Source organism: Ambystoma mexicanum, chromosome 8, assembly GCF_040938575.1.
Source record: "Ambystoma mexicanum isolate Mex_15411 chromosome 8, UKY_AmexF1_1, whole genome shotgun sequence".
NCBI classification, from domain to species: Eukaryota; Metazoa; Chordata; class Amphibia; order Caudata; family Ambystomatidae; genus Ambystoma; species Ambystoma mexicanum.
The window spans coordinates 630,190,936-630,217,178 of NC_090929.1; the positions used below are offsets into that span (position 1 = coordinate 630,190,936).

Below are 26,243 nucleotides of genomic sequence, written 5' to 3' on the forward strand. Positions count from 1 at the left end.
CGTTGGGGTGTTATCACAGCCTGGTGGGTTTCTCATTTCTTTAATGATGCTAAACATTTCTTTTTGTGTGTTGGTGGTATTGTTGATTCTGTCATCGTAGTGTCTTCTCTTTGCTTTTTGAATTTCCTTCTTGTATGCGCGGATTTGTTTCTGGTACAGTGTTTTTTCCTTGGGTTGTATTCTTTCCTCCATTCCAATTCCCTCTTTTTGTTTTTCTTTTTCATGTTGTTTAATTGTGGGGTGAACCATTTGGACATTGCTCTTTTTTTATGGGGTGAACGGTTTTTCTGGGGCAATCTTGTCTATTGTATTTGCGATCCATTTGTGCAGTATCTCTGCTTTCCCGTCTAGGTCCGCTAGCTCCAATTCTGTATTTGAGGGTTTTGTTAATTCCAGTTGTTCGAATAGGTTGCTTTCTTTGACATGTTAACAGTTTCTTTTGGTGGTGGTAGTGAGTTTTGGATGTTGGATGTAGGCTTGGGTAGGCAGAGTGATCACGAATGGGATGATGAGATGGTCGCTCCACAGTATTTGTATCGGCGGTGCCGTGGTGATGAGTTTTTCTTTGGTGAAAATTGCATCTAGGGTATGTCCTGCCGAGTGTGTTGCTCCTTTGACTAGTTGTCGTAGTTTCATGTTGCTGAGTTGTTCAATTAGTGAGTTTTGGGAGTTGGCGTGGCTGTCTTCAAACCAGATGTTGAAGTCCCACAGGATGATTAGGTGTTCGTGGTTGATGGCCAAGTTGGTGATGGCTTATATGAAGTTATCGACGAATGTTGCATCGTATGTTGGCGGTCTGTATACCAGGATGAATGTGATGTTGGTTTTTGGGCTCGCGGTGTATTACCATGGTTTCGCAGTTGAGGATGTTGAGTGGTTCGTCAGTTTTTATTTTCAGGTGTTCTTTGAATGTTTTTCCTGTTTATTTGTAGGCATTTGAAGTCGGTCGGAAGGCAGTTTTGGAGTGTGATTTTGTAGTTGTCGTCCAGCCATGTTTCTGTGATGAACAGGATGTCAATGCCGTTGTCGTTGAGTAGGTCAAAGATTTCTGTTGAGTGTTTTGACATGGATCCTGCGTTTATTAGATTGCAGTGAAGTTTGGAGGTTTTGTTTGGTTTGGTCTTTGTCGAGGTCACCTTCTGTTCGGTGTTGAGGTTTCCTTCCGGGTCGGTCAATTGTTGGACTGTGGGATTCGGGGTGTCAGCGTCTTCGAAGAGTTCTTCTAGATTTTGTCTTGGTTTTTTGTGTTTTCATCGCGTTCGTCTTCCGGGAGTTGTGGTTGTTGATTGGAGGTTCCTCTTGTTTTGGTGATATAGGGGGTTATTGTGTCAGTCGTCTGTTTGCTGTTTTTGTTGGTTGTCCTTCTTCTGCTTGCTTGTGTTAGGTTGTTTGAAGTTGCTGCTTCTAGTGTTGGGTTGGATTGCTGTGGTGGCCTGCTGTCTGCAAGGTATGGAGTTAGGTAGAGGGATTTTTCTCTTCTCTCAGAGTTGCCTCGGTTTGTATTCCTGTCTTTGGGGGTCCAGTCTATGGTTGATCTGCTAAGATGCTGTTCTGGAGTGTTTGTTCTTTCGTCTCTTCATCTTTTCCTTGGAATGGGTCGTTTGCGCGGCATTGTAAGATTGAAAGTTTGTTTAGTCTTTGTTAGGTGACGTCTAGTTGGTCCTGCTTTTGGTTTGGTTGTCTTGTGGTGTAGTGGAAGGCGGTGGTACGGGTTATTAAGTTGGGTGTTATCGTGGGTCTCTTTACTGTCCGTCTCCCTGAGCACGGTTCACTGTGGTGAGCAGGTTGCGTGGGTTGGGGAGGGCATCTGTTGGTTGGAGGGTGGCTTGGATGGGCGCTGTTTGGACTTACGCCTTGTGATGCGAGAGGCCCTAGTTAGAGTGACCCCATACCGTAATTCACTGGCGACTTGAGTTAGCTAAATTTGAGAGTGAGCTAGATTTGAAATACCTGTATAGTGGGAGAGAGGCCTATCAATGCAATTTGGAGAACACACAATGCAATTTGGGCACAGAGGCCCTGCCAAGTTTGAGGCACCTATATAGTGCGAGAGATGCCTACCAACGCAGTCTAGAGATCAGACAATGCAATTTAGGCAAAGAGGCCCTGCTATCAATGCAGTTTGGAGAACACACAATGCAATTTGGGCACGGAGGCCCTGCTATTAATGCAATTTGTAGAACACCCAGTGCAATTTGGGCACAGAGGCCCTGCTAAGTTTGAGACACCTATATAGTGGGAGAGAGGCCTGTCAATGCAGTTTGGAGAACACACAATGCAATTTTGGCACAGGGCCCTGCTATCAATGCAATTTGGAGAACACACAATGCAATTTGGGCACAGAGGCCCTGCTAAGTCTGAGACACCTGTATAGTGGGAGAGAGGCCTATCAATGCAGTTTGGAGAACACACAATGCAATTGGGCACAGAGTCCCTGCTAAGTTTGAGACACATATATAGTGGGAGAGAGGCCTGTCAATGCAGTTTGGAGAACACACAATGCAATTTTGGCACAGGGCCCTGCTATCAATGCAATTTGGAGAACACACAATGCAATTTGGGCACAGAGGCCCTGCTAAGTCTGAGACACCTGTATAATGGGAGAGAGGCCTTTCAATGCAGTTTGGAGAACACACAATGCAATTTGGGCGCAGAGGCCCTGCTAAGTTTGAGACACCTGTATAGTGGGAGAGAGACATTTGCAGAACTCATTAGACCTAGCACGAGAGGAGAGTAGGGATGGGGATGCAATGAGAAAGAATAAAGGTGGCAGCAAGGATGAAAGTAATTGTTGCATCAGCACCATACCTTCTTGGTTCCATACATGACTTCCAGGAACTTCTCCTCAACATCCTGAAAGCGCTGATCCAAAAATGAAGACACCTTGCGCACAACATTCCACATCATGTAGTTGTTGAGGAGGCTGTTCGGGAAGAGAAGGATATAGGCAAAGCTGTACAGAAAAGGACACAAGGGGAAGGGGACACACACACCCCCACCACCCACCCACCGACCGCTCGTTGTCTGCCGCTGACTCCCTGCAACACTGGATCCCTTCACTTAGGTGCTTGGGAACGGGAGCCGCAGGGTAGTTTCCATTTTATTCTACCTTTATTCCCCTATGCGGGGGACACCCCCACAACCCCCCGTCCCCCTTGTTCGTTATAATGATCATGTATGGGATATTTGATAGAATTTTTGGTTGTACAGGATTTTCGTACAGCCGGAACTCAGGCAAATATACCATATGTTTTTTCCCCCAATCTTTTCTGGTATCTCCCCCTAGGAGAGCCTCCTAAAACCCGGATGCTTCAGGGATCCAACCCTCTCCCCCTTCGAGTCAAAACCATCTTTCACCTCTAGCCTTCTCACTAGAAGCTTAAGCCCTTCTTCCCCTAATAGATTACCTCATTCATGGGTAAGTCCTCTCTCATATCTATAGGTCTGGACCTTCCAGGCTTGGGATGGTCACCAATCCTTGAGACCTGGACATACCTGGGCCAGCCTGCTCCCCCTTCCTGTAACAAAGCTGTCCTAGGCACAGGCCCCCCCCTTCACAAGTGTTTGACTCTTTTTGTGCACTCCCTTCCAGAAAACAAATTCCTGTGATTTTACCATTCTTTTGCCCTGCACACCCAAACTTACTTTTTGTCTGTGGCATTGATGAGCTCCGACACCTGCCCAAGATACTCCATGGCGTACACCACCACCGGCTCGGTCTCGTTGATCTCCACCGGGCTAAAGACTGTGCGGAGAAATGGCATCCAGTCTATGGCGGGCGCCAGTGCCTGCAATAGAATTAAAGCATAAGGAAATGCTGGCAAAACTGTGACCCATCGATCACGGACATGGTGATTGCGCAATAACAGTCATGGGGAGATGCATCATCGCCACACAAGACAACAGATATGCTGCAATAAAATATAAACTGCTCCCATAGGATCAAAAGTCTCAAATATCAAGATGTGTATGGGGAGGCCACCCAATGAGCCTCTGCACTGCCACCAATTGAGGCGCGAGTATGGGCGACGTGGGTTTCTCTACTTCATGAAACGTCTGCTCGAGTACAATTCCATCAGCACTCCCAAAGTATGGATGCAGACAAGAAAAATACAATGATCTTGTTTTTTTTCAATATTCTTGTATTGATTAATTTTAAAGTTTTTTTTTTAAACCAAATACAAATAAAAAAATAAAAAGCTAATAAGTTTCACGTTAGATGAGCAGAATTTTGCATATTTTTAAAACGGCTCAATTTTAACTTGAAATATGCACGTGCAGCTAGGCCTTCATTGCAGCACTCCTGGCTGTAAACAAGGGCAGCATCCTTTGATATCCCAGCTCCACAGGGGCAGATGCCTAGAACCTGTGGGGGCTTGCTCTCAATTCTGTCCCCTGGCATTTGTGGTGGACCAACATAACACAATAGACACTATATTCCAACAAAGCATTTATTCTGCCCAGGAAGGGTAGTGGGATGAGTGCATCTCAGTTCTGGGGGGTTCTCTAGTAAGTACATCTATGCGCTTCTCTCAGAATCATCTAAACCGGAGGTTTCATGAAGCATTAAACGACAACATTTCCTATCTGGGAGGGATACTAGTCTGACGTTCCTTCTCAATCTGGTGCAGCACCCAGCGCATTTCGACACCCAAACAATCTCAGAATGATAGCACCTAGTGCGCTTCTCACAAACTTCGGAGAATATAGTGCCCAGAAAACTTCTGCAGTCTGTCCATTGGGTTGTCCCGTTGGACAACGCGCTGGTATGCACCTTGCTTTCACTTTACAATGACAGGGCTCTCCAGTCTCTTACCTCTCAGGCACATTACCTCGTCTCCAGGTTCCTCCACTTCCCAGGACTGTACTATCCGCCAGCTCGTAACAACTACCATTTCCAAAAGCACCTTCAAGTCAATAGTACCTGCTCTCTTAGAGAGTGGCGCTGGGCAGCTCACTAAACAAGACTTTGGATTTGGCTGGCATGACCCATCGGCTTGTCTACTTTCGCAATTCGTCTCGATGGTAGCTTCACCAAGTCTTGCAGAATCTTTAAATGGCCCAGTTGCCATTTTGAGGCCAGGTGAAGTCTGGCTGCCTTTGCGCAGTTAAGCATCTGCTCTCGTGATTCATAGGCAACTACCGCTGCTGCAATAGCTTCAGCACACTAATAGCGCAGAGAGCATTCTCGGATTAGAAATCGTGAACCAACTACAGGGAACGGTGCTGCCCTTCAGGCATGATATTTGTTCTGCTGAAGTCTTGTCATTCAGAGGTCGTGCCCTACAGAGGTGAATCTGTCAGAGTACCATAACTTCAGTTCATTGTCTCTTCATGGGCTCATGGTTTGCCAGTTTATAAAATGGAGAACTGGCAAGTGGGGGGGAAGGAATCCTCACTTTCTTCGTCAGCCAAGTTCTCAATGTAGTCAAGTAGCTTGGGAGAAAGATTCAGCAGGTAGCTTGTGGCACCAGCCCATGGGCTCTGGTAGGCTGGCTTTCCTAACCCTGAGAGTCTTCCTCAGCTCTTGAGACAGTGTCAGGATGCAGACTTCACAAATGTAATATCACCTTTTGTTCAGGAATACATTGTGCTATGGTCATCACTGACATAGCTGTCATGCGTCTGACAAGGCCAAAAAAGTTGATACAACGATGGAATGCGTGCAAGGCGTGCCACAGGGTTGTGGGTGATGCGGGCCCAGAAAGATGGTGGGTAAAGGCTGTGCCATGCCTGGTGTGAAAAACCAGAGGGTGTTTCACAACCTAGACCCTGGGGATCCTGTACTTCGGTGCCCAGGGAAAGGCCATCGCTTTTGGATCCAGACCGTGCAGGTGGACAAGCGAGGGAGGATCACCTGGGTAGGGGGGATCCTCGTAGTGGGGGAGAAGCACCCAATGGCGAGACATGGTGTCCCCACTTTCCCCCCCCAACCCATCTAACCCCTATCCCTGCTTATTTTAAGGAAACGTCATCTCCCATAATTCCTCTCCACTTGACACTGACAACAGTACTGAGCATAGGAAGATGAGGAATGAGGTCAGAAAGATTACTTCCACTGACTTGCATTGGCTTTGTCCCTGTAACGATGCCAGGCCGAGTCAGGCACGTAGTCCTAACAATGCACATCTGCCACCTGTTAACGCTCTCTGTGAGAATAAAAAGGTAGCATGCACAGACACACTTTCAGCAAGGCTGGGTACGAGAAGGAACAGCTCATTTTCGGGGCTGATGCGAACCAGGCTGTGGAATTAAGAAAGCCAATGGGCTGATCAGCAGTTGTACAGATCAAGAGAGCCAGGTGAGAAGTCCACACTTTCAGGAAGCCGTAACCGTTGCAAGGCTGGAGCCGATTGAGCAGAGTAAAACGTTTCATGGAAGCGGACCACGACCCGCCCGGGCGAACAGCTGAGTTGGGGAGGAGCAGAGGAGGCATTGGGTAATGGCCTTGACTTGAATAAGATGAATAAGATGAAAGTAGACCAATTAACACGACCAGTGAGTTATCGAAGGCAACAAAAGTCTGGTTTGTGTTCAAGCAAAAGTAACTAATACTTGAAAGTTGATGGTTGCACATGTGCTGATAAAAACACAAATGGAAAGAACAATTGGTGAATTGTAAAAAGAAAGGATACAAAGTAGCAGTGCTCCTGCAAGGTGATGTGAAATGTTATGAGAGTTGAAAGATATTACACCGGGATCCAAAGCTAAGAAAGTAAACGCATTAAGAAAAGAAAGTTGAATAACAGGACAACGAAGTATATGAACTCTGAATAAGCCAAGAGGACAAAATATATGAACTTTGAAAAAAGACCAAGAGGGCAAACTAAAGAGAATAAGAACTACAAGTACCAAGAGGCCTTGGTGTTACAAGATGAGTAAGATTGTGAATTGCAGAATTATTGAAAGAGAGGTCGAAGTGGTCATGCAGAGGTCTATGTAAAATCCTTGCAGTTTTGAAAGTCTTCGACAATGAAAAGATACAAAAGACAAAACATGGGGACGGGAACCACCACAAAGAAGACAGGCTCGCGCCCTGCAGAGTGAAGCCTGTGCAGAACTGTGAGAAATTGAGAAACTGATGTGAACAGAGTATTGATAACAAGACGGACGAAGCCTAAACCCAAGACTTACCTGTTGAATTGTGCCAGTAAGCCAGTGTGCAAGACTGATAGTTTCTTAAAAAAGGATAGATGAATGGCACAGTACTATCTAGACCCCATGGGACTGAACATGGGGAAGGGAGTTGTTAATTAAGCCATTCTGATATTTATTTTGAGACACTATTTTTCCTTTTGTATTCCCTTAACACATTTGTCATTTTGAGAAGGAGGGCAAGGTTAGGTTTTCTTAGTATAGGTCTTTTTATTTTTATTTGACTGACTTGGACTTATTTATTATTTGTTTAATGGTCGAGACTACTCCCCTTTCAGAGTTAGAGCCAGTTAGGCATTCTACCAACCCCTACACAAATATTAAATAAAGGTTTTTCGAAACTTGTATCCATTGTGTCTGTGTCTACTGCTCGAATACCATGCCTTCCTCACACTGGGGAGTCAACATGAGCATGCCAGCCGCGAAGACGGGCTTCAGATAATCATGCGACAGTGGAATGACAGTGTTCTATGCTGGAAAGACTATGCAAGTTAAACTAGTTTACTAGGAAGGGAACATTTGCAAGTGGGGGAGGCAGAGAGGGCTGGAGACTGAACAACATCTGTTGAACACATGGTCACAAAAGCCCCATGGAAAAAAATGCAATTGGAAATAAATAGAAACATGTACCCCACATGATAGTTATCTCCGTGAGAATTTGACAAAGGATGAACAGGCATCTAAAGCAATAAACGTGCATTATCTCGAGGCTGACAGAACAGCAGTGCTGGCCAAGTTACACATATCCAACCAACACCACGTCTAGCAATACAGCCACAGGATTCGCAGGTCTTCATGTTTTATGTGGTTTCCTGTGCTCATCCCTGCGACCCATTTGAGGCACTTCCAAAAGGGTTACCATTCAAGCACACCTAGACTGCTACTTTAGTTTGATGGGTGGTGCCCCCGATTACTGATCAGTAATGTTCCTTAAACCTAGTGCCCGTTTTCCTCGTCACAGTCCTAAAACACATATGGGCAATCACCCCCCAGCCAGACATTCTTCCAAGAAGAAGGAAAAATGTAACTGTTTCCTTTCACCGCCACCCTCCCCCCCCTCCCCCAGCCCCACCCCGCAATCCCTGTGGGGTATAAAACAGGGAGGATTTACCTGTGACCCCCCCCCCCCCTGATACTACCACTGAACCGAAGTGATCAGTCCTCCAGGAAATCATGAGGCAGGAGTCAGGATTGTGACAAATAAGAGACTAGTTGTAACGAAGATTACGAGTAAGTAATCAGGGCAGCACCCCCACGTCCCCTCTCCCCTGTCCCAGTCTGGAAAACACTGAAAGTAAACCATAGCATAGGTTGTTCGCCAAGCTGAAAAAAAGAAAACCCGACCGCAAGAATGCTTCAACACACGAACCGTTTGTGAAAAATAGCACCCTGAAGGAAGGATGTGCAGAAGATGGCAGTAGCAAACCTGTCAGTTTGGCCTGTCAAGTGCAGAAGATGACACATGAAAGCTCCTTGAGTGGCCCAGGTTGTGCCCCTGCAACTGTCAATCAGTGACACCTCTTTAGCCTCAGCCCAGGAGGTTGACATGCTGTAGTTGACCCGCTCAGGATGTGTTCGGGGCAGTGGTTGAAGTGTAAAACAAAAAGTTGTAGACATATGTTCTCGTTGCCCTGGCCCCTTTGCTGCCCACTCTTCACCCCCCTCCGCATCTTTATTTTTTTATTTATTATTAATTGGCTGATCCAAGTCAACCTTGCATACCAAAAATTAAAGATAGTTTTTAAATGTCAAAAGTAGTTCTTCGTTATTCCATACAAAAAGATTTAAAAGAAAATCGGGTATAAATCACACAGTTCATAATGACACATTTAAAACTCAATACATCATAATTACTTTTCTTAAAATGCCCCGCACCCCTAAGATCAAACCCCATAACAGGTCCTTCCTTTCCTCCACTCCACCCTGTAATGCTGCGTTTTACAACAGTTCTGGCAAGACTGAAGAAAACAGTGCAAGAAAATGCATTTAAATGGCCACCATTAGTGTGCCTTTGTCCCCGATAGAAAGAAGCTTTCTGCAGGCCCCCCCTCCCAATCACCCACCATTCCCACCTCTTAAGGGACATGCCCTCAAAAGGTGTCCCTTGGAGGGCTTCAAGTAGTCTATGAAGGTCAAGGTCTTAAATCTAGAATGTTTAAGAGAATGCCACCTCATAAAGAGCTGGACAATAATTTTGTCTGCCAAGGACAGGAGAAAGGTGGAATGGAAGCCCACCGAGTCATAATGGATATTGAGCCAGACCCATGTTGAAACCTTCTGGAGGAATTACGCAATGGCAGGAGCCCCACAACCTAAATAAAATAATGCATTCCATCCACACCAAGACACAAAGGCTTGCCAGTGAAGCACATAGGCCCATAAGCTTCGTCATCGTCTGGACCAATGAGAAGAGGGTTCTTGAGAGCCACTGCTGGAGGAGCCCTTCCCTCTGAATGGCTATGCCATCCAACTCCATTTGTTGAACTGCTCCAAGGACCCTTGCGGGAGGAGATCAGATGGAGGGAAGGAAAACCACAGAAGGAGAAGCGTGAACCATGATCTCCTACTCCTGAAGGGAGCCACCAGGATCACCCTGGCGCTACTATCCCTGATCTACTGAAGGAGTATGGGGAGGAAAGGCATAAAGAAGGACCTTTGGCCAACTGCAGGAAAGTGCATCGATTCATGCCACAGCCCTACCTCTGACAATCTAGAGCATGGCCTTTGCATTGGTTGCTGTTGCAAAAAGGTCCAGGGCAGCCATCCAGAATTCCCTCAATCCCCGAAAGGCAGTCTGCAAAAATGCACAGGTACTGAGACTAGGGAAAAACCCTGCTGAGAGAGTCCACAACTTTATTTTCCACCCCTTTGATGTGAGAGGCCTCCAGGGATATCAAGCTCTGTTGAGCTCAAGGTCCCAGCCGGAGACTACCACTGCCAACAGGAGACCACGTATGCCATCCACCCTCCCCACCTCTCCCCTCCCCAGTGGTGAATATAAGCAACTATCAAGGTATTTTGTCTGAATTTGCACCCATCTGTCCATTGGCTGTGGAGTGAAGGCAGGTAGAGCCTTCCCAATCTATGTGGAGAGAACTAGAGGCAGACACATGTGGGATCCACAGTAACCCAAAGGCCTTGGTGTAGGCATGTGTCCTGAAAATGGCCCCCAGCCTCGGGCACTGATTTATCACCGGGATGGGGAGGCAATCCAGGGAAAAGCCCCTCAAGGGATTTTCTGGATGAAGCCAGCAATGAAGGTCAACTGTGATCTCAAGGCCCATGAGGGTCTGGATCTCGCGGTCCCCTCCCTGATGCTGCTGACCAATGCCTAGTGAAGGTGAGCCAGCAGAGGGCATCGATGAAGATGGACCCAAGGAGTGACAAACACTGTTGAAGCTTTGAGAAGCTGTCCGCAAAGTCATTGGTGAGCTGGCATTGACTCTGTGATGGGGATCCCACCTCTCAAGATCTTCATGTTCCGATTCAGGGGGAGGTTCACCAGACTCTGGTTGGTTAGGAAATGTGCCCCATTTTACTGAAGATCCTGAGAGAGGGGGGGATAGGCGTGATGTTGACTAGGAGCCCATAGGAGGTTAAGCAGCTGCGAGTTCTGGACGCACCATAGTCGACACTCTAGATGGAGGGGCCCCTGATCAATATATCTTCCAGGAATTGAAAGATGTTCACTCCATGCTTGTGAATCCTTCTCATCTGTGGGGAATGAATCTTGGATGATAAATTGGGTGAAACGATCCCTTACGCAAACCTCTGATATTGTTGGTGACCTGGCCCGATGGGTATATGTGGATAGCCATCACTGACATCGAAGGACACAAGCCAGTCCCCAGCTGAGATGAGAGGGTTGATCCTTTGAAGAGTCTACATCCTGAACTGTATGTTTAAGTCAAACAGGTTGATATCATTGAGGTTGATTACTAAGCTACAAACCCCTGGTCTCATGCTCCCCCGCCTATCTCGCACGGTGGCACTCTGGTAAATCATTCTTTTGGAGCAGAAGGCAAATCTCGTCTGTCTCATTCATTGCTCCTCTTAGTTTGATACACTGGCCATGGAGTATTCAGTGTCCCCCCGATTCCTGCGTTAGAAAGAAGAATTGAATGGCATATCCTCTTCCGCTGGAGTACAGGACCCAAGTGTCAGATGTGGATCTGGAAGAATGGTCCAAAAACAGTCAACCTGCCTCCCAATGGACCTACGGGAGCAGCACCCATGCAGTAAGTAGTGTGCCGTCTTTGGCACGGGGGAGGGTCTGGCCTTGAGAGCATAGGGCTGTGCCTACACCTGAAACTGAGCCACCTGGATGATTGAAGAAGCAGTCTGCTAAGCTTAGCTCCCCTGGTGCCACTTCTAGCAGATTTGGATCCCGGTTCTCTGCGTAGGGTCCCCAGTATGATTCCCTTCTGTGTGCACCTGGTGGACATTTTTCTCCAGCTATCACTGGATAGTTCAGCCCTTTGAAAAGGCAAATGAAGGGCCACTGGTCTTTGTGCAGATTCCGTCTGTCAATCCCCAACATGAATCGCTCCTCTGGCCAGTACCGTTGTGCCCATGGTGAGTGCAGCCACTCTTACACCATCAAAGGCTAACCTGGCAGACATTCCGCCTCCCTCTACATAATGTCTAACAATGCATTAAAGTCTGCTCCCTTTTCCATGTGGCCATAATGGGCTCTAAAGTCACTCGGAGAGCCTGGAAGGTGTATGATCCATGGATCGAAGTACAGTGGGACAGGCGGGCCCCTACACAGGTTTTCCTGGGGCACGGTCTGCTTTCTTCTCATTTGTGCCATGGACTGCAGCCTCTTTTGGGGCCTTAGAGTCTTCCCATTAGGTTGGATTGCAGATTCTATTTCCAAAAAGACTGCTCAAGCTAATTCTCTCCCCCCTCCCACACCGGGGGTACAATGTGTCCATAAATCTTAGGAGGGAGATTGGGGAGTGGTTAGTCCTCAACTCCCCCTTTGCTAGCAGAAGTTTGTGAACCCGAGGATAGCGCAACATGCTTCCTTTCCTTGTTCAGCTTAGGCAACTCTTCAGTGTGCACATCTCCAGTACACCATTGAAGCGGTTGTCATGCTATTTTTTCTCTTTACTGATTGAGTCCTGTCCATCAGCCCCAACCAACTCTACTGACAGGGCAAGACCGTCTCTGACAATCCTGACAGAGCGGGAAAAGTCCTCTATGTTTGCAGAGGTGGAGCAATCTTATTCCCCGCCCCCTTCCATGGCACCGGAGTAAGCAGGAGGCCTGCCTGTGGCTGCGTACACCTACCTTCATCGCTCTGCACCTCCCCTTGACCCACTGCAGGTGACTGTGCCGTGGATGCCAAAGGTCTGCAGCGCCCCACTGCCCATGCACCGGCTCAAGGTCATAGCATGAAGGAGATCCTACACTACCCTCTCATGCGGCTCCAGCCCGGCAGTATCCCCAGATGCTGCGACTGCAATGTGCGAGTCCAGCACGGGAGGTTCCCTGCGGGAACATTTCCGGAAGCACACAAGAAAGAACAGGAGGATCGCAGGTAAGTCCTTCTCACTTTTATACCTCACTGGGATTGGGGGAGGAAAACAGTGAGACTGTCTGGGGGAAGGTAATTGTGTGTTTCAGGAGTGGGACAAGGAAGAGAGTATGGGGGGGGAAGGTGTAATAGCAGTGGTCGAGTAAGCTCAGCACTGCTCAAACAATATAACAGTCTGACACTACCTAGCTTGACCCTTACAAAATGCCTGCCTGTAATTGGGAGTCGGCCAGCAGCCTTGAATGGACTTTGGGCAGGGCCTGGATAGACACGTGCTCCGTGCATAGTTGTCCACACTGTTCGGGACTTTCTAGGTGCTGTATCTATGCTGAATAGTAACCAGGAAGCATCCATGTGGCCTCTCCTTTATTCCAAACAGGTGACAGCATGACACATGTAGATAAAGGCTGCTTATCCTGGGCAGGGATGAGTCTGTTCTGCTTCACAATGGCCATTTGTAGCCAGCAAGAAACTCCCAGACACGGGCAGTCTGTGCCATGGCCCAGGGCTCCACACTCACTGGGGCCCCGCAGGCACCAGCTGCCAGCTTCCTCCATGTATATAGCTTTGCTGGAGGGGCAATGCTGCATCCAGTGTGACCTCTTGTCTGTGATTATCAGGCCCCTGCTCCCAGCCCCTGCGATACCATTCTCCCCTGCAGCCTCCACCCTACAGTGGCACAGCAAATAGTGCACAGTAGGCCCCACTGGGGCCTGCAAATACTTAAGGACTTCACGCTAGCATTGTTATGTTCTATCATTTAAATAGGAAGCATGAAATTGTTTATTTGAGTAACCTCCGTTTTTTCCACAAGAGCGTACAGTTGAGCGTTTAGGTAATAAGAACAGCAATAGGGGCATTTGTATTCTGAAAGCACACACAAAATCACCAGTTAGTTACCCAAACTTGCGCATTATTTCAAGAAAATTAAAAAGTCCATTTCCATTTGCGCTCATTTGCCACCAAAAAGCGTTTGTCGAATTTCACATTTTCCTCACGCGAATGTTTTGCCCCAACCTGAATTATACTCTGGTATTTGTAGTCTTTCATTCAAGGTGGGGCAGGGGCGGAGGGTGGGCGGGGGGCTATAAAGCTACAAAGTATTTATAGATTCGTCCCAATAGCTTAATACTGAAGGCCAAAGATAGGGTGAGAGGGAAAGTGGCCAATGACGATTTGCCAGGACCACGGATGAGTGAAGTTTGATGGCCTGGAGAAGTTGTTTACCTTGGTCCTGTGTTAACTTAGATCACATTTGAAGACTTAACCTCCCTGGTAAAAAAAAAAAATAGAAATAAAGCTCTACTTTGATTACACCATAAGGCAGTCCTGCAGTAGAGACTCTTTGCTCTGTCTGGCCCAAAGACAAATCCCAGGCAATTGGTCCATCTAATGTTTACTAAAGAAAACGTTACCAGGAGATTCTTTTCTTTCGGCAGTCAAAATAATACTCATATATAAAACTTTTCAATTAAGTATTGCTAGTTTGGACCATATGGACAAATATATACACCCTAAAAACGGCTGTAAAACAGCCAACTTCAGTTAGTAAAACTGAATGACAATTTGTGTGTACTGCAATCCAAAGCCAGATGGTGTGTCTCAAACCAAAGTTGCCCAAGGACCTGCAGCCAACAAAATAGGCCTAGCAACTACAGCTGGCAATCTGTGTTCAAGGGCCGGAGTCACAGACTAGTCTCAAATCCCAGCTTCATCACTTAACCAAACTGTTTGCTCCCAGGCAAATCCTTTTATTTCACCTGCCAACATTAGAAGTCAATCAATAAAAGTTTATTTCGGATTAAATCGTCCCAAAAAGATGCAATAAAAACATCACCAAAATACAAGAAAGACTCATCCATTATATATAATGAATTGCGTTATAAAATGTTTTCTCAGACTTTCGGGGTCCCCCTTAGATAGGCCGTCAGTGTCCATGCAATCCACAGCTGTGTTTCTGACATTAATACAATGCAGATCTACATTGTACACGATTCAATATCCTCACAGGGGGGCTAAGGTGTTCCTTTCAATGGGCCTATCGAAGACCCTACAAGTGATTTAAATGAGATTGCCCACTAGCCCCGACCCCCACCCAAAAAGCCTCACTTATGATATTGCACCAGATTTAACAACAAGTGACCAATCATTAATGGTCATCACAAAATAATGTTGTCACTTGTCTTGACCAGGGAACTTCTATTAAGGCAACTTTGCACGATCCCCTCGACAATTAAATATTAATGCGGGGACGTCATATTCTGTGATGTCATAACGTATGACAATTAGAGGGGGCCAGCAAATCATTTGGCACCCGGGTCTCGCAAGAGCAGTCCTGCTCCCAGGATTGCAAACCCCACATAAATAATGAAACCGTGAGCTTGCAGCTCACACTGAACTGCGCTCTAAAAGTATGACAGACTGAGCTCGATCGTTTGCAGTTTAGCTCAGTATCCGTCTGCTGCATTGCTTCGGATTTCAAACTCTTCCCTCTCCCACCCCCGCCCCCCACTCTGTCCCTTTCTCGCGTATTTCCCGTTCACTCTTGTCCATCAGTTCCCTTCTGGGTCCATGTGCCCGCTCTTTCTGTCTCGTGTTAGTGTTTCACTTCAGGGCGAGTACCTCACTTTCTCTCGGCCCTTTGTGGAGTGATACGGAAGTGTGTTGTGCTAACAGTGCTGCTTTTTAACCTATACGAGTATGCGTTAGACTTTCAAAGGCTGTCAGTCTTATTCGCAGCTTTGTGCAGCCTCGCCTTTCCAATCGCCCACCATTTGCACCTCTTAAAAGACATGTCCAGGACTACAGCCACCGCTCTGGGTAGACCAAGCCCCCCCACCCCCCTTCCCTTTACCTGTATGGAGAGCTGTGCCTGCAGCAATGCATGCGTAATCACATAAAACAAACGCAGATCACTGTAGAGCTGGGCTTTGTGGCGGCTCTGGAATGGGTGTTGGGTCCCAAGCCGTGTAGTCATATAAAAGCAATTCAGCATGTGAGATGGTCTAGAACAGGCCTGTCCAAATCCAGACCTCGAGGGCCAGATCATTGGTAGGTTTTCAGGATAGCCCACATTAATATGAATGAGAAGGAACAAGTTACTTACCTGTAACTGTTGTTCTCCAGCATGGGTCTGGCATGGATTCACATGCTCATGAATATTCCCCGTCGTCAGGCCGGGAATCCTCGGTATAGAAAAAATCAGTATCAATTTCGTTTCTGATCTGTCTTTCTCAGTAGTAACCAATCACTGGTCTCTGGGTCATACTGCCCCAGCCAATGACTGCCCTCTCCCTAAGCCCCGCCCCTGGCAGCCATCCTCAGATTTGGTAGCACGTGAAGTGGCAGTATGACCAAGTGAAGAACCGCAGAGGGGTAGGTGGGAGGGTTCGCATGTGAATCGATGCCAGACCCATGCTGGAGAACAGTTACAGGTAAGTAACTTGTTCCTTCTCCAGCATGGGGTCTGGCATGGATTCACACGCTCATGAATATAAGAATACATAGCAGTATACACATGCACAACCATGGGAGGTGGCATCAGGCTCAACTTCAAGCAATACAACAACTCAACATTAAGCAACTCTTACCTCCTCACCAGGCTCACCTTAGGCGAACAGGTTGCGCAGCACTGCCTGGCCGACTCTGGACTCCTCCCTGGAATCCCAGTCGACGCAGTAGAATCTTGTGAAGGTGTGCGTCCACCTCCACGTAGCAGCCCTGCAGATGTCGAGCAGGGGCACACCAGACAGGAACGCCGTAATAGCAGCGATCGCTCTGGTCGAATGGGCCCTCGGACGGCCTGGCAACGGTCGGTTTGCCAACCGGTGACAGTGCATGATGCAGCCGGAGAGCCATCTGGAAATGGAAGTCTTCGAGAGAGCCTTCCCTTGATTCACAGGTCCAAAGTTCACAAACAGCTGTGATGTCTTCTGAAAACTTTGTGCGGTTCACGTAGAACTTCAGCGCTCTAGCTACATCCAGCGAGTGCAGAATCCTCTCAGCCGGCGACGAAGGCGACGGGAAGAAAACTGGCAACACCAAGGGCTCGTTGATGTGGAAGTCCGACAGCACCTTGGGCATGAAGGAGGGGTGCGTCCTCAGCACCACCCTCGTGTCGTGAAAAGTCAAGTATGGAGGCTTGCAAGACAGGGCCTGGATCTCTCCCACTCGTCGTGCAGAGGTGATGGCCACGAGGAATGTTGTCTTCCACGACAGAAACTTCAACGGCACTGAATGCATAGGCTCGAATGGGGCCCCCCATGAGCCTAGTCAGCACCACGTTGAGCTCCCACGCCGGGGCAGGGGCCTTCACTGGCAGGAATGATCGGAACAGTCCTTTCATAAATTCCTTCACCAGTCGATGAGACCACAAGGACGCCCGTCCTGTAGTTCTGGTGTAACGTGAGACGGCAGCCAGATGTACCTTGATGGAAGCGTGAGATAGGCCAGCCTAATAGGTACGGCAATACTTGAGGGGCCGTAATCCGCAGAGGGTTAATCTTCTGTGCACGGCACCAGACAGAGAACCTCTTCCATTTGTGTCCGTAGCACTTGAGAGTTGAGGATGCCCTGGCCTTTGCGGGAACCTCTCTGCAGTCGGCCGGGATGTCGTATCCTCCAAACTCTAGTGCTGCAGGAGCCAGGCCTGCAAGTTCAGCGACTCTGGGTCGTGATGAAGAATGGCGCCTCCTTCTCTGGAGAGAAGATCCGCGTCCGTCGGCAGCTTGACTGGTGTGGACGCTGACAAGTCCAGAAGGTCCAGGAACCAGATCTGCCTCGGCAAGCCGGTGTGACGAGGATCATCCTGCACCGGGACCTCTTGAGCTGGTTGACGAGCTGGAGTAGTTGATGGCGCGGGGAGGATGCGCCCTGCCTGGCAGCCAAGGAGCCCGACCATTCGGCGCTCCCGGTGCCCGCGGACTTGCGGTGCTTAGCCTTTTGTTGGGCCCCCGTCGCCGGGGCACCCTCACAGGACTTAGAAGACCGCTCAGACTTCTTTTTCTTCTTTTCGACTGGCGGGCTCTTACCTTCCAGCCAGTTGGCGAGACGGAGGTGGCGATCCTTCATGGTCCGCTCCGACATGTTCCCACAAAATGCGCAGTCCTTTTCCTTGTGCGTCTTGTCCTCATGGAGACAGTAGAGGCATAACTAATGCTCGTCCTCCTTGAAAAGGTTCTGAAGCTGGCATCCAGGGCAGGTCCTGAAAAGCTTCCCGGGTGTCGAGCTTCCTTTCTCCTGGGTCATGTCCGGGTAGGCCTTGGAACTTCTGGAATCCTCCAAAAGCGTAACTCGACAAAAATCTTCACCCTTGAGGGGCGTAGAAACTCCGAAACGGATCCCTGTTGATCGGATGTAGAAACGGTGGAGCTTGAGGCACTATTTAACCAAATAAATGAGAAAATCTCCCGAAAAAAGCGCGAAAACGCAGCAAAAGCTCGAGAGCTACAGCACGAGGACTCCCAACACTTGAACGTGCGGTAAAAATCTGAGGATGGCTGCCAGGGGCGGGGCTTAGGGAGAGGGCAGTCATTGGCTGGGGGCAGTATGACCCAGAGACCAGTGATTGGTTACTACTGAGAAAGACAGATCAGAAACAAAACTGATACTGATTTTTTCTATACCGAGGATTCCCGGCCTGACGACGGGGAATATTCATGAGCATGTGAATTCATGCCAGACCCCATGCTGGAGAAATTTGCATACAATGATCCTAAATGTATGCACATTTTTCCTCATGAATGTTTGGAGGATATCCTGAAAACCCGTCGTGATTCTGGACCTCGAGGTCCGGAATTGGACAGCCATGGCCTAGAAATACTATTTGTAGTATGGACTAGAAATAGTACTGTGCTGGTTGCTAAACTACCGCTCAAAGGTCCAAGACCTTAAAAGCACTTCTGTAGTAGGAGAATTTAGCTGACCCTTATTGCCCTCCCAATACAATATTCAAACAATTTTAGCAACATCATTGGGAAAGGCCAGTGCCGGGAATTCTGAATGCATTTCTGCCACATGGTGTAGGGATTGCCCTGGCTCACCCACGCCCCTCTCCCCTCCCCCCTTGTGCGCTCGTGCCAGGGACTCGGAAAGGATGGAGTCTCGGCCACCATGCAGGCCCATGCTCACCCATCGTGTGATATCTTCCAGTTTTTCTAAAAACCTGAAAAGATGTACTTCTGGTCTAGCCACAACCTCAGTCACAGGTCCTGCCAGCCTAAGCCGTGATTGACAGTTGTCTAGCCCTGCCATCATTTGGTGGGTGCCAGCCAATTGAAAAAAATCAGATGCTCGCTCCATAACACACTTGACAGTGCACAGAGGGAGTGAACAGGGAGGGCCTTTGCAGGTACTAAACTACTAAGCAGTGAGTAATCTTTTTCCATGCAGGGACTCCGCTATACTCCCTTGTTTTATTTCTTGCACAGGGTACTAAAGGGGTATTATGTTGTATCATTTATAATCAGCGCTTTGTGTCTTTATTAGGTTATGTTAAAGTGCATTTGTATAGCGCTTTATGCACCATTGGTATGATCTCAAAGCGCTGTTGCTTGAACGCGCTCGGGGACTGCGGTCCATATCAGTTGAGAGTAGTGTAACATATAGGGCTTGGGTGCACTTGGTATGTGAGCCAGTTTCATGAAAGCAGTGCAGTGTTGCCAGTTTCAGGTTGTGTGCCAAAGATGCCAGGGCCTGGGTCAGCAATGAGAAACATGGGATGCCTCTTTAGAAAATCCCGGTCTATGGCATGTCCCCTTATTGGGGGGTAGTGCGGGGCCTTCCACAGGCGTGGCTCCCATTTGCTGAGTATTTCCTGAACTTGGCTTGTGGTTTTGGGAGCAGCGTGGAGGGTCGAGGTTCATAGGAGACAGGGAGAGGTGGCCTTTTCAATAGTATCAGGGCTTCAGAGTAAAGGCTTTCCTATCATTTGCGTTGTGCTTGTGCGTTGTGCTTCAAGTACAGGGCTGCTTTTTAAGCAGTCCATTAAAGAACGAGTCACACTCTAAAATGGGAGCCCTTCTGACCCTTCACCTACGAGAGCTCACTGCCCCTACATTGTGCTCTGTAGTGGGCATACCACGAAAACCGAGATGGTCTGCAATACTTCTGCACTATCTCACAGCACTCCGGATGAGCATAGCCTGCCCTTGGCCCAAGTCACCAAAATAGGCAAAAAAAAGGCCTGTGCTTCTTTCACCTTTATGACTGGCATCACTGCTGGTCTAGTAGCAGTGTGGGGGCGCAGGGGGGCAGAGTAGGAGTTTTAGGCACTAAGCATCCTGCAGAAGAGTGGCCATTTTGGCACAGAAGCACCATGGGGATTAGAATACCTTTGGGCAGTCAATGGGTGGGTAAGTAACCAAACACTCAAAACATGTGCCCCTTCTCAAATCTCGTCTCTCTCTTTGCTGTACTCCAATGGCATAGTTTTGCCTTATAGGTGGCACCTAAACGCTGCCTATTAACAAAAACTAGAAACAGGCTTTGCTTCTAGAGCGGCTTTCGATTCGGACATCGATACAAGCAACTGCAAATGTTTGTAGACCATTCCCTTTGGAAAATCATTACTTAAAATCACCCTGAAACAAAACATGGCATTGCGTTGGTCTTGTTTAATCGTAGCTACACCACCCCAGCAGGTGTTTGTACTGCTCTGGGTGCTTTTTCTGCAGTGCATGCATGCGCCTGTTGGCATGATGTGATATGTGATGGTAACTGCTGGGCATTCCTTTTGCGACACATTGACTGGTCTGACGTGTGGAGAGTTAAATCGTGCAAGACACAAATCTATGTGCATATTCACTTTATTCAAACATTCTTTGGCAGCAGACTTGAACCCCATTCACAAAGATGGTGTTGCGGGGACAGCAGCCCGGATAGTCGTTGGAGTCTAAAATACAGGAACTATGCCAAAAACGTTTTCCGCTCATGCACTCTGATTGGCACGGACTGACCTATGACAGGAAATATTTGTACTGCGGCGTACATTTTTCCATGCAGGCCTATTTCAGCGTTTCTGCACCATACATGGTGCTCTAGAAATGAATGACCCAACAGCCTGCTGAGATGGAGCAGAGGTTTCTTCTGTGCATGAATGCATTTTCTGATGCAGCCAAACTATGCGGCGGCTCGCTTGGAGCTCCCCTTGAGAACGGTCTCTAGACCCTACATCCATGTAGACAAAATAGTGGCAAATCTTACAACACACCCCACGATTTGGCCCAGCTTTCGAAAAAATTCAGGAAATGTGTTACACTCGCCCGCTGACAATGTCCTCCATCATCACAGAGTTTCACCCCAAAAAACCTATCAAAATATTTTATATTGGGGGACAAAAGAAATTGGAGAGAAAAACATTATCTTTTATTTATTCTTTTCAAGGAGTCTGACACTGAAGTGAATGCCTTCAATGAAAAATGTTGGCCCTTGACATTTTTTATTTTTTTTACATGTAAACACCGGGAACTCTTGGGGGGGGTTGGTGGGGGGGGGGGACTCAGACGTGGACTGGTCTATAGGGAACTCTAGAGATTTCCAGGTAGGCCTCTGCACCCTGGGCCTCTTGTGTGATAACCCATTTTATTTCCAAATGTTCTCATAGAAAAAGGGCTAGGCTACCTGAAAATGTGGGATATGTTTCCAGGGCCTCTTTTGAATCCCAGTCTACACCTGCTCTTAGTGCATGTTGAAGCGCAGGATGGAAGCAGTCTGTGGCAGGGGCGTCCACCGAACGAGCTACGCCAGCCTGGTACATGAGAATAGGTTGCAAGGGCTACACTCCTGCCAAGTTACTAGCTCCAAGCGCCCCACCACCGACTCCGCGTGCCAAAACACATTTGTTAAAAGCGCAGCCATCTTGTACCAGCAGGAGCCGATAACGCTGACTGACGTTGGTAATTGTCTACGGCCTCGGCAGCCGCTGGAATTGCGTTTATGTTTTATGCCAAAAGATCCAGACGGGGCTCGGCGTTCCAAAAGAAACCTTGCGCGTTTTCTGGTTTCAATTCGTGTACATCTGTCCAAACAGCCGGAGCTCACGACTCTCACTCTCACTGGCTCCCAGTGAGCCCTTAGCACTACAGGATTCGGGCCACCAGCCTCTGAGGAAGCCTGACAGCCCAAGCAGCTTTTCAGCGGAATCTTTTTAGGGTGCTCGGTCGTACCGCTTTGCCAGCAAACTGCTGCATCCCGAACATTCTGAAGCTTCAAACCTACTGTAACATGGAATCAGGGACGGTGTTAGGGCCTTTCAAACGATAGGTGCCTCCCCAGCAACTACCCCCATGTTGCCAGGTTTATAGCTCTTCAGTGGGCATTTTGTGTTTCAGCTCCCTGCTGGCTGGCCGTCTCTGGATAATTGGCGGCTATTCATCTTTGTTGCCATGTAATGTATGTACCCCATGGGTGCCTCAGACGGTTTTCGCGCCAAGCAGGGGGCTCCAAACCATCATGTTGAAATGGGCCGTGACATATCTTCAGCCGGGCATGGAATCATAACTTAACTTCACGTGGCACCAAACAGTTGCATGCGGAGCGACGGTGGAACCATCTTTGCTTCCTTTTAAGTCTGTCTTTTTCAGTGGCAGGTCCACAAGAAAGCAACTGACTGGTATCCCTGCGGTCAAGTCCAGTCATGATCTATGTAGAGTTTTTTTCGTTGTTGGGTGTCTTCTCCTTTGTATTGTCTTTCAGTCACCTGCACTCCCCCGTTACCTTGCCAGCTAGCGCCACATCCTGATAATTTGCGAGATGGGATCGTCTCTGGCTCCCGTTAAAAGCACCTACCACTAGTTACCAATGCCTTCCATTATTGTGTTGTATTCTAGTCATCATTTATATAGTGCCATTTTCCCCCATTTGTATGGCCTAAATGCGCTTTGTGGGTGGGAAAATGTTCTAAGAGTAAACTTTACGATGCGTGTGTGCATTCTGCCTGTATTATAACTTAGGAGGGCTGGCTAGGCCCCAGAAAGCAACCCATTAGGTCAGGTAGGTGGGCGGGTGCTGTTGGCGGTCAAGAGATAATTATAGTGCAGGAGACAACATGTGCCCAGCTAGACCAAATTTTTCATAGCTTGTCGCTGTACACTAATGGCAAAGGTTTTTTTGGCACCTCTGAGGTGTTAGTGCGGTAGGCTATGTGAGCAGCTAGACCGAATTTGACTTAGCTGTAGCTGCATTCTAGAGTGAATGGATGAGGAGCCGGGCATGCGGCATGCATCCACAGAGGTGGTGAATTTATACATACCTTAAACTTAGACGGAGTTCATCTTCGATGTCGCTGTGTCAAGTTTTTCTGAACCATGAGTCTCCCAAGGCGAGAGGCTGGTCGTTCGAGTGCATCTTCTGGTTGAGTTAGCATTGTGAAGGACCTGGCTAGTGACATTCTTTGAGTGCAATACATAAATAAATTAAATAGACTAAGATGTATGGTATCATTCCCATTCCCCAAAGGAAGAAAAAAAGCGTCCAAGTGCGTGGCCTTTTTTATGCCCCCTTCCCATTGCTGTTGAAAGTCCACTTTGCCTGCTTATTTAGCAGCTCACTGAGACGAAACTTTAAAAAAATAAACCAACAGTGTCCTATCTGTAGATTTATGGGTAAATGTACATTTTCACTTGGTAAAAAGAAAGGAACTCCCTTCTAAAAACAGCTGTGACTCAGCCTTTTTTGGTAGGTGCAAATTCTCCAAGGGGGAACAACATATGGCTCGCTGGCCAGATGCAGCCCTTCACATCATGATTTTGGACTGTCGAGGCCAGTGGAGTTAAAAGTTAGCGAGCAAACACAGAAATAAGATGTGACTTATTCTTATAAGCATAAAAGTCAAGAGAACAAAATCACCATAAGTGAAAAACAGATATTTAGGCGTTCTTAATATGTACCATGAAAAATAAATTAGACTTTGAATTTTGGGCAAAAAGTGAATGGCAAGCGGTTGCAAGCTTAATTTACATAAATAGCCAACTTCTTAACTTGCAGTGGCTTTTTGTAAACATGTTTAAAATCTTATGCACACCACACAGTTTTAACGGGACAGCATCTGCAACTCAACAAAGTGTTTTTCCTTTAGATGATTGTATTTAATTTTTATATTGTAGTTATGATTCAGCATGGCAGTTGACATGGAACATGGTTTTGGAGAAGTGAAACGGCAATGTGATTTTGTTTTCTTTAAAAAGCCTCCCAAAATAAAGCACAATCACAGGTAGGCAAACAAGGCACCTCAGACCTGGGGGTTATTTTCTCAGCATCCTTGTTTTGTTAACCACAGGCCTCAAGGCCTTTTCTCTAACAATGTTTTCTTTAGGTTCTGAATGAAATATCATGCGATTTTCTCAGAAAATATAAATTAAGAAATAGAACAAACAAGTCAATAAGTATATTTCAGAATGCACCATCCTCACTTCATTTTGACATTTTTCTGGTACAAAAAGCCTGCAGTACCCACCTTGGACAGTCTGGGCCACCACAGGACCCTCCTCACTCCCTTGCCTACTAGGGCTTCTCACCCTCCTTCCTCTCTCTCCTCCTCCTCCTCCTCCCCTGTCACACCTGAAGTCACCAGAGTTGTCTGCTCCATGAAGGTCTCTTCCAAACAGGGTTCCCCTTGCTCCTCCAAAACCATCAAGGACAACATTGGCTCTCCTGCCCCTGTACTCTCTGATCTGTGCAAACACTCTTGCCACTGAATCTTTCCTACCCTCCCCTCAAGCACTCCATTGTGCGCCCCTTCCTGAAAAAACTATCAGCAGACCCTACCTGTCCAGCCAACTACCACCCCATTTCTATCACCCCCCCCCTTCCTTGGGAAACTGCTGGAGACACTTCCCTTTCCACAACTTCCCTTATACACCAAACTTGTTGGTGGTCTCCACGACTATCAATCTGGATTGCAAGCATCCTGAGGCACGGAAACTGCTCTTCTGAACACCCATAAAGAACTGCTTGCTTCTCTGGACTCTAACTCTCTAGTTGTCCTCATCCAACTCAATCTCTCCTCTGCCTTTGTTATGGTTAACCATTCTATCCTCATAAAATGACTCCATGACCCCCTTGGTATCTCGGAGCGGGCATTGGATTGGATTACCTCCTTCCTTACTGACCATTCCAAGTCATTTTGGGCACCTTCTCCTCACCTACTTCCTACTCCACCTGTGGTGTCCTCCAGGACTCAAGCCTCTCAACTTGGCACTTCAACACTTAGCTTGCTCAGCTAGCACTCCTCATTTGCTCCTTCTCTGCCAACATCCATTGCTACGCAGATGACAATGCTTTTTCAAACTTCCCGCTGACCCTCTTACATCTTCCATCATCCCCGACTGCCTGTCTGCCATCCAGCCGTGGCGCACTTTTAATGATCTCTGCCTCAATGCCTGCAAGACTGAGATGATTCCCATTGGGACCCCTGCTCCCTCTTTTTCTCCCTCACTCTGGCCATCCTCTATGGACTCTACCCCTGCTCCTCCTTCTGAAGCCAGAAACCTTGGAGTCATCTTCGACTCCTCTGTCTCCTTCCTCCTTCACACTCAGAACATTGCCAAGAAGTCCCAATTTCAACTCTTCCTTCTCAAAGGAATTCTCCCTTTTCTTCCTTTACACCAGAAGCTCAATGTTACCCGAGCCCTAGTTCTCTCTAGGCTGCACTACTGAATTTACCTTCTTCCACTTTACGACCCCTCCAGCTAATGCAGAATAGGGCAAGATTTTCCTTGGCCTTAAGCCGAGGGACTGCATGTCTCCTGCCCTAAAAACTGTTCATGGTCTCCCGGTTGCAGCACAGATTAAATTCAAATCCCTCTGCATCATCAACAAGGCTGTCTGGGGCCTGGGACCATACTATCTGCAACTTGGTCTCACAAAATACTCTCCCACTAGACCTCTGCTGTCCTCTGGCACCAACTCTGTGTGTAAGGGGTTTCACTAAACAGAGGGCCAGAGGCCAATCACTTTCTTCAGCTGGCTCCCCCCTTCCTCTTGAGCGGGACTTACTCAGATTCTGGGAGCTCCTCAAGACTTCACCTCCTCCTTCCCTTCTTCCCTCCTCTGCTAATCTCAGAGTCTCTGTGATTGGTGGCCAGGCACCTTATGTATCGTTCGAGGAGTGGGCCTCCCATACCCAATCGCCCCAGCCTCTGCCTACCTTGCAGCACTGGCCCACCGGCCTCAATCCTGCAGGCTTGCACTTTCTACCCAATGCGGCTCCATGTCACATAGCACTTACCATACTATGCACTTCATCTGCTGCTCAGCAACGAGCACAGACATTCCAACACTTACCCCCACTTCACCTCTTCTCCCTGCACTGCACATTCTGAATACTCACGAGGCATATTAGGTTTGTCTAGCTTCCACTGTATTCATTGTTTTCAATCCCATGTTCCCTCCCTGTTGGCGCTTTGAAGCAGAATTGACTTACTGTATAAACGCCTAACAAATGTACAATAAATACATTGCAAATTACATGTGGCCCTCCAGCAAAGAGAGTTGTGCTTCCCTACTCTACAGCCAATCATAATGCCCCTTGGGGCAGGGGAGTTGCTAG

The 26,243-nt window shown here is 47.8% G+C and overlaps 1 protein-coding gene across 5 annotated transcripts in view; it reads right to left on the reverse strand.

The window, feature by feature from the left end:
• ECE1 (endothelin converting enzyme 1) overlaps positions 1–26,243 on the reverse strand; it is a 696,412-nt gene that overhangs the window by 221,150 nt on the left and 449,019 nt on the right. For all 5 annotated transcript variants that reach the window (XM_069610356.1, XM_069610353.1, XM_069610355.1 and 2 more), the window contains 2 exons: positions 3,646–3,788; positions 2,809–2,923 (listed from right to left, as the gene is read on the reverse strand). In XM_069610356.1, coding sequence (XP_069466457.1) covers positions 2,809–2,923; positions 3,646–3,788 — 258 coding nt within the window. The remainder of the gene's footprint in view (positions 1–2,808; positions 2,924–3,645; positions 3,789–26,243) is intronic.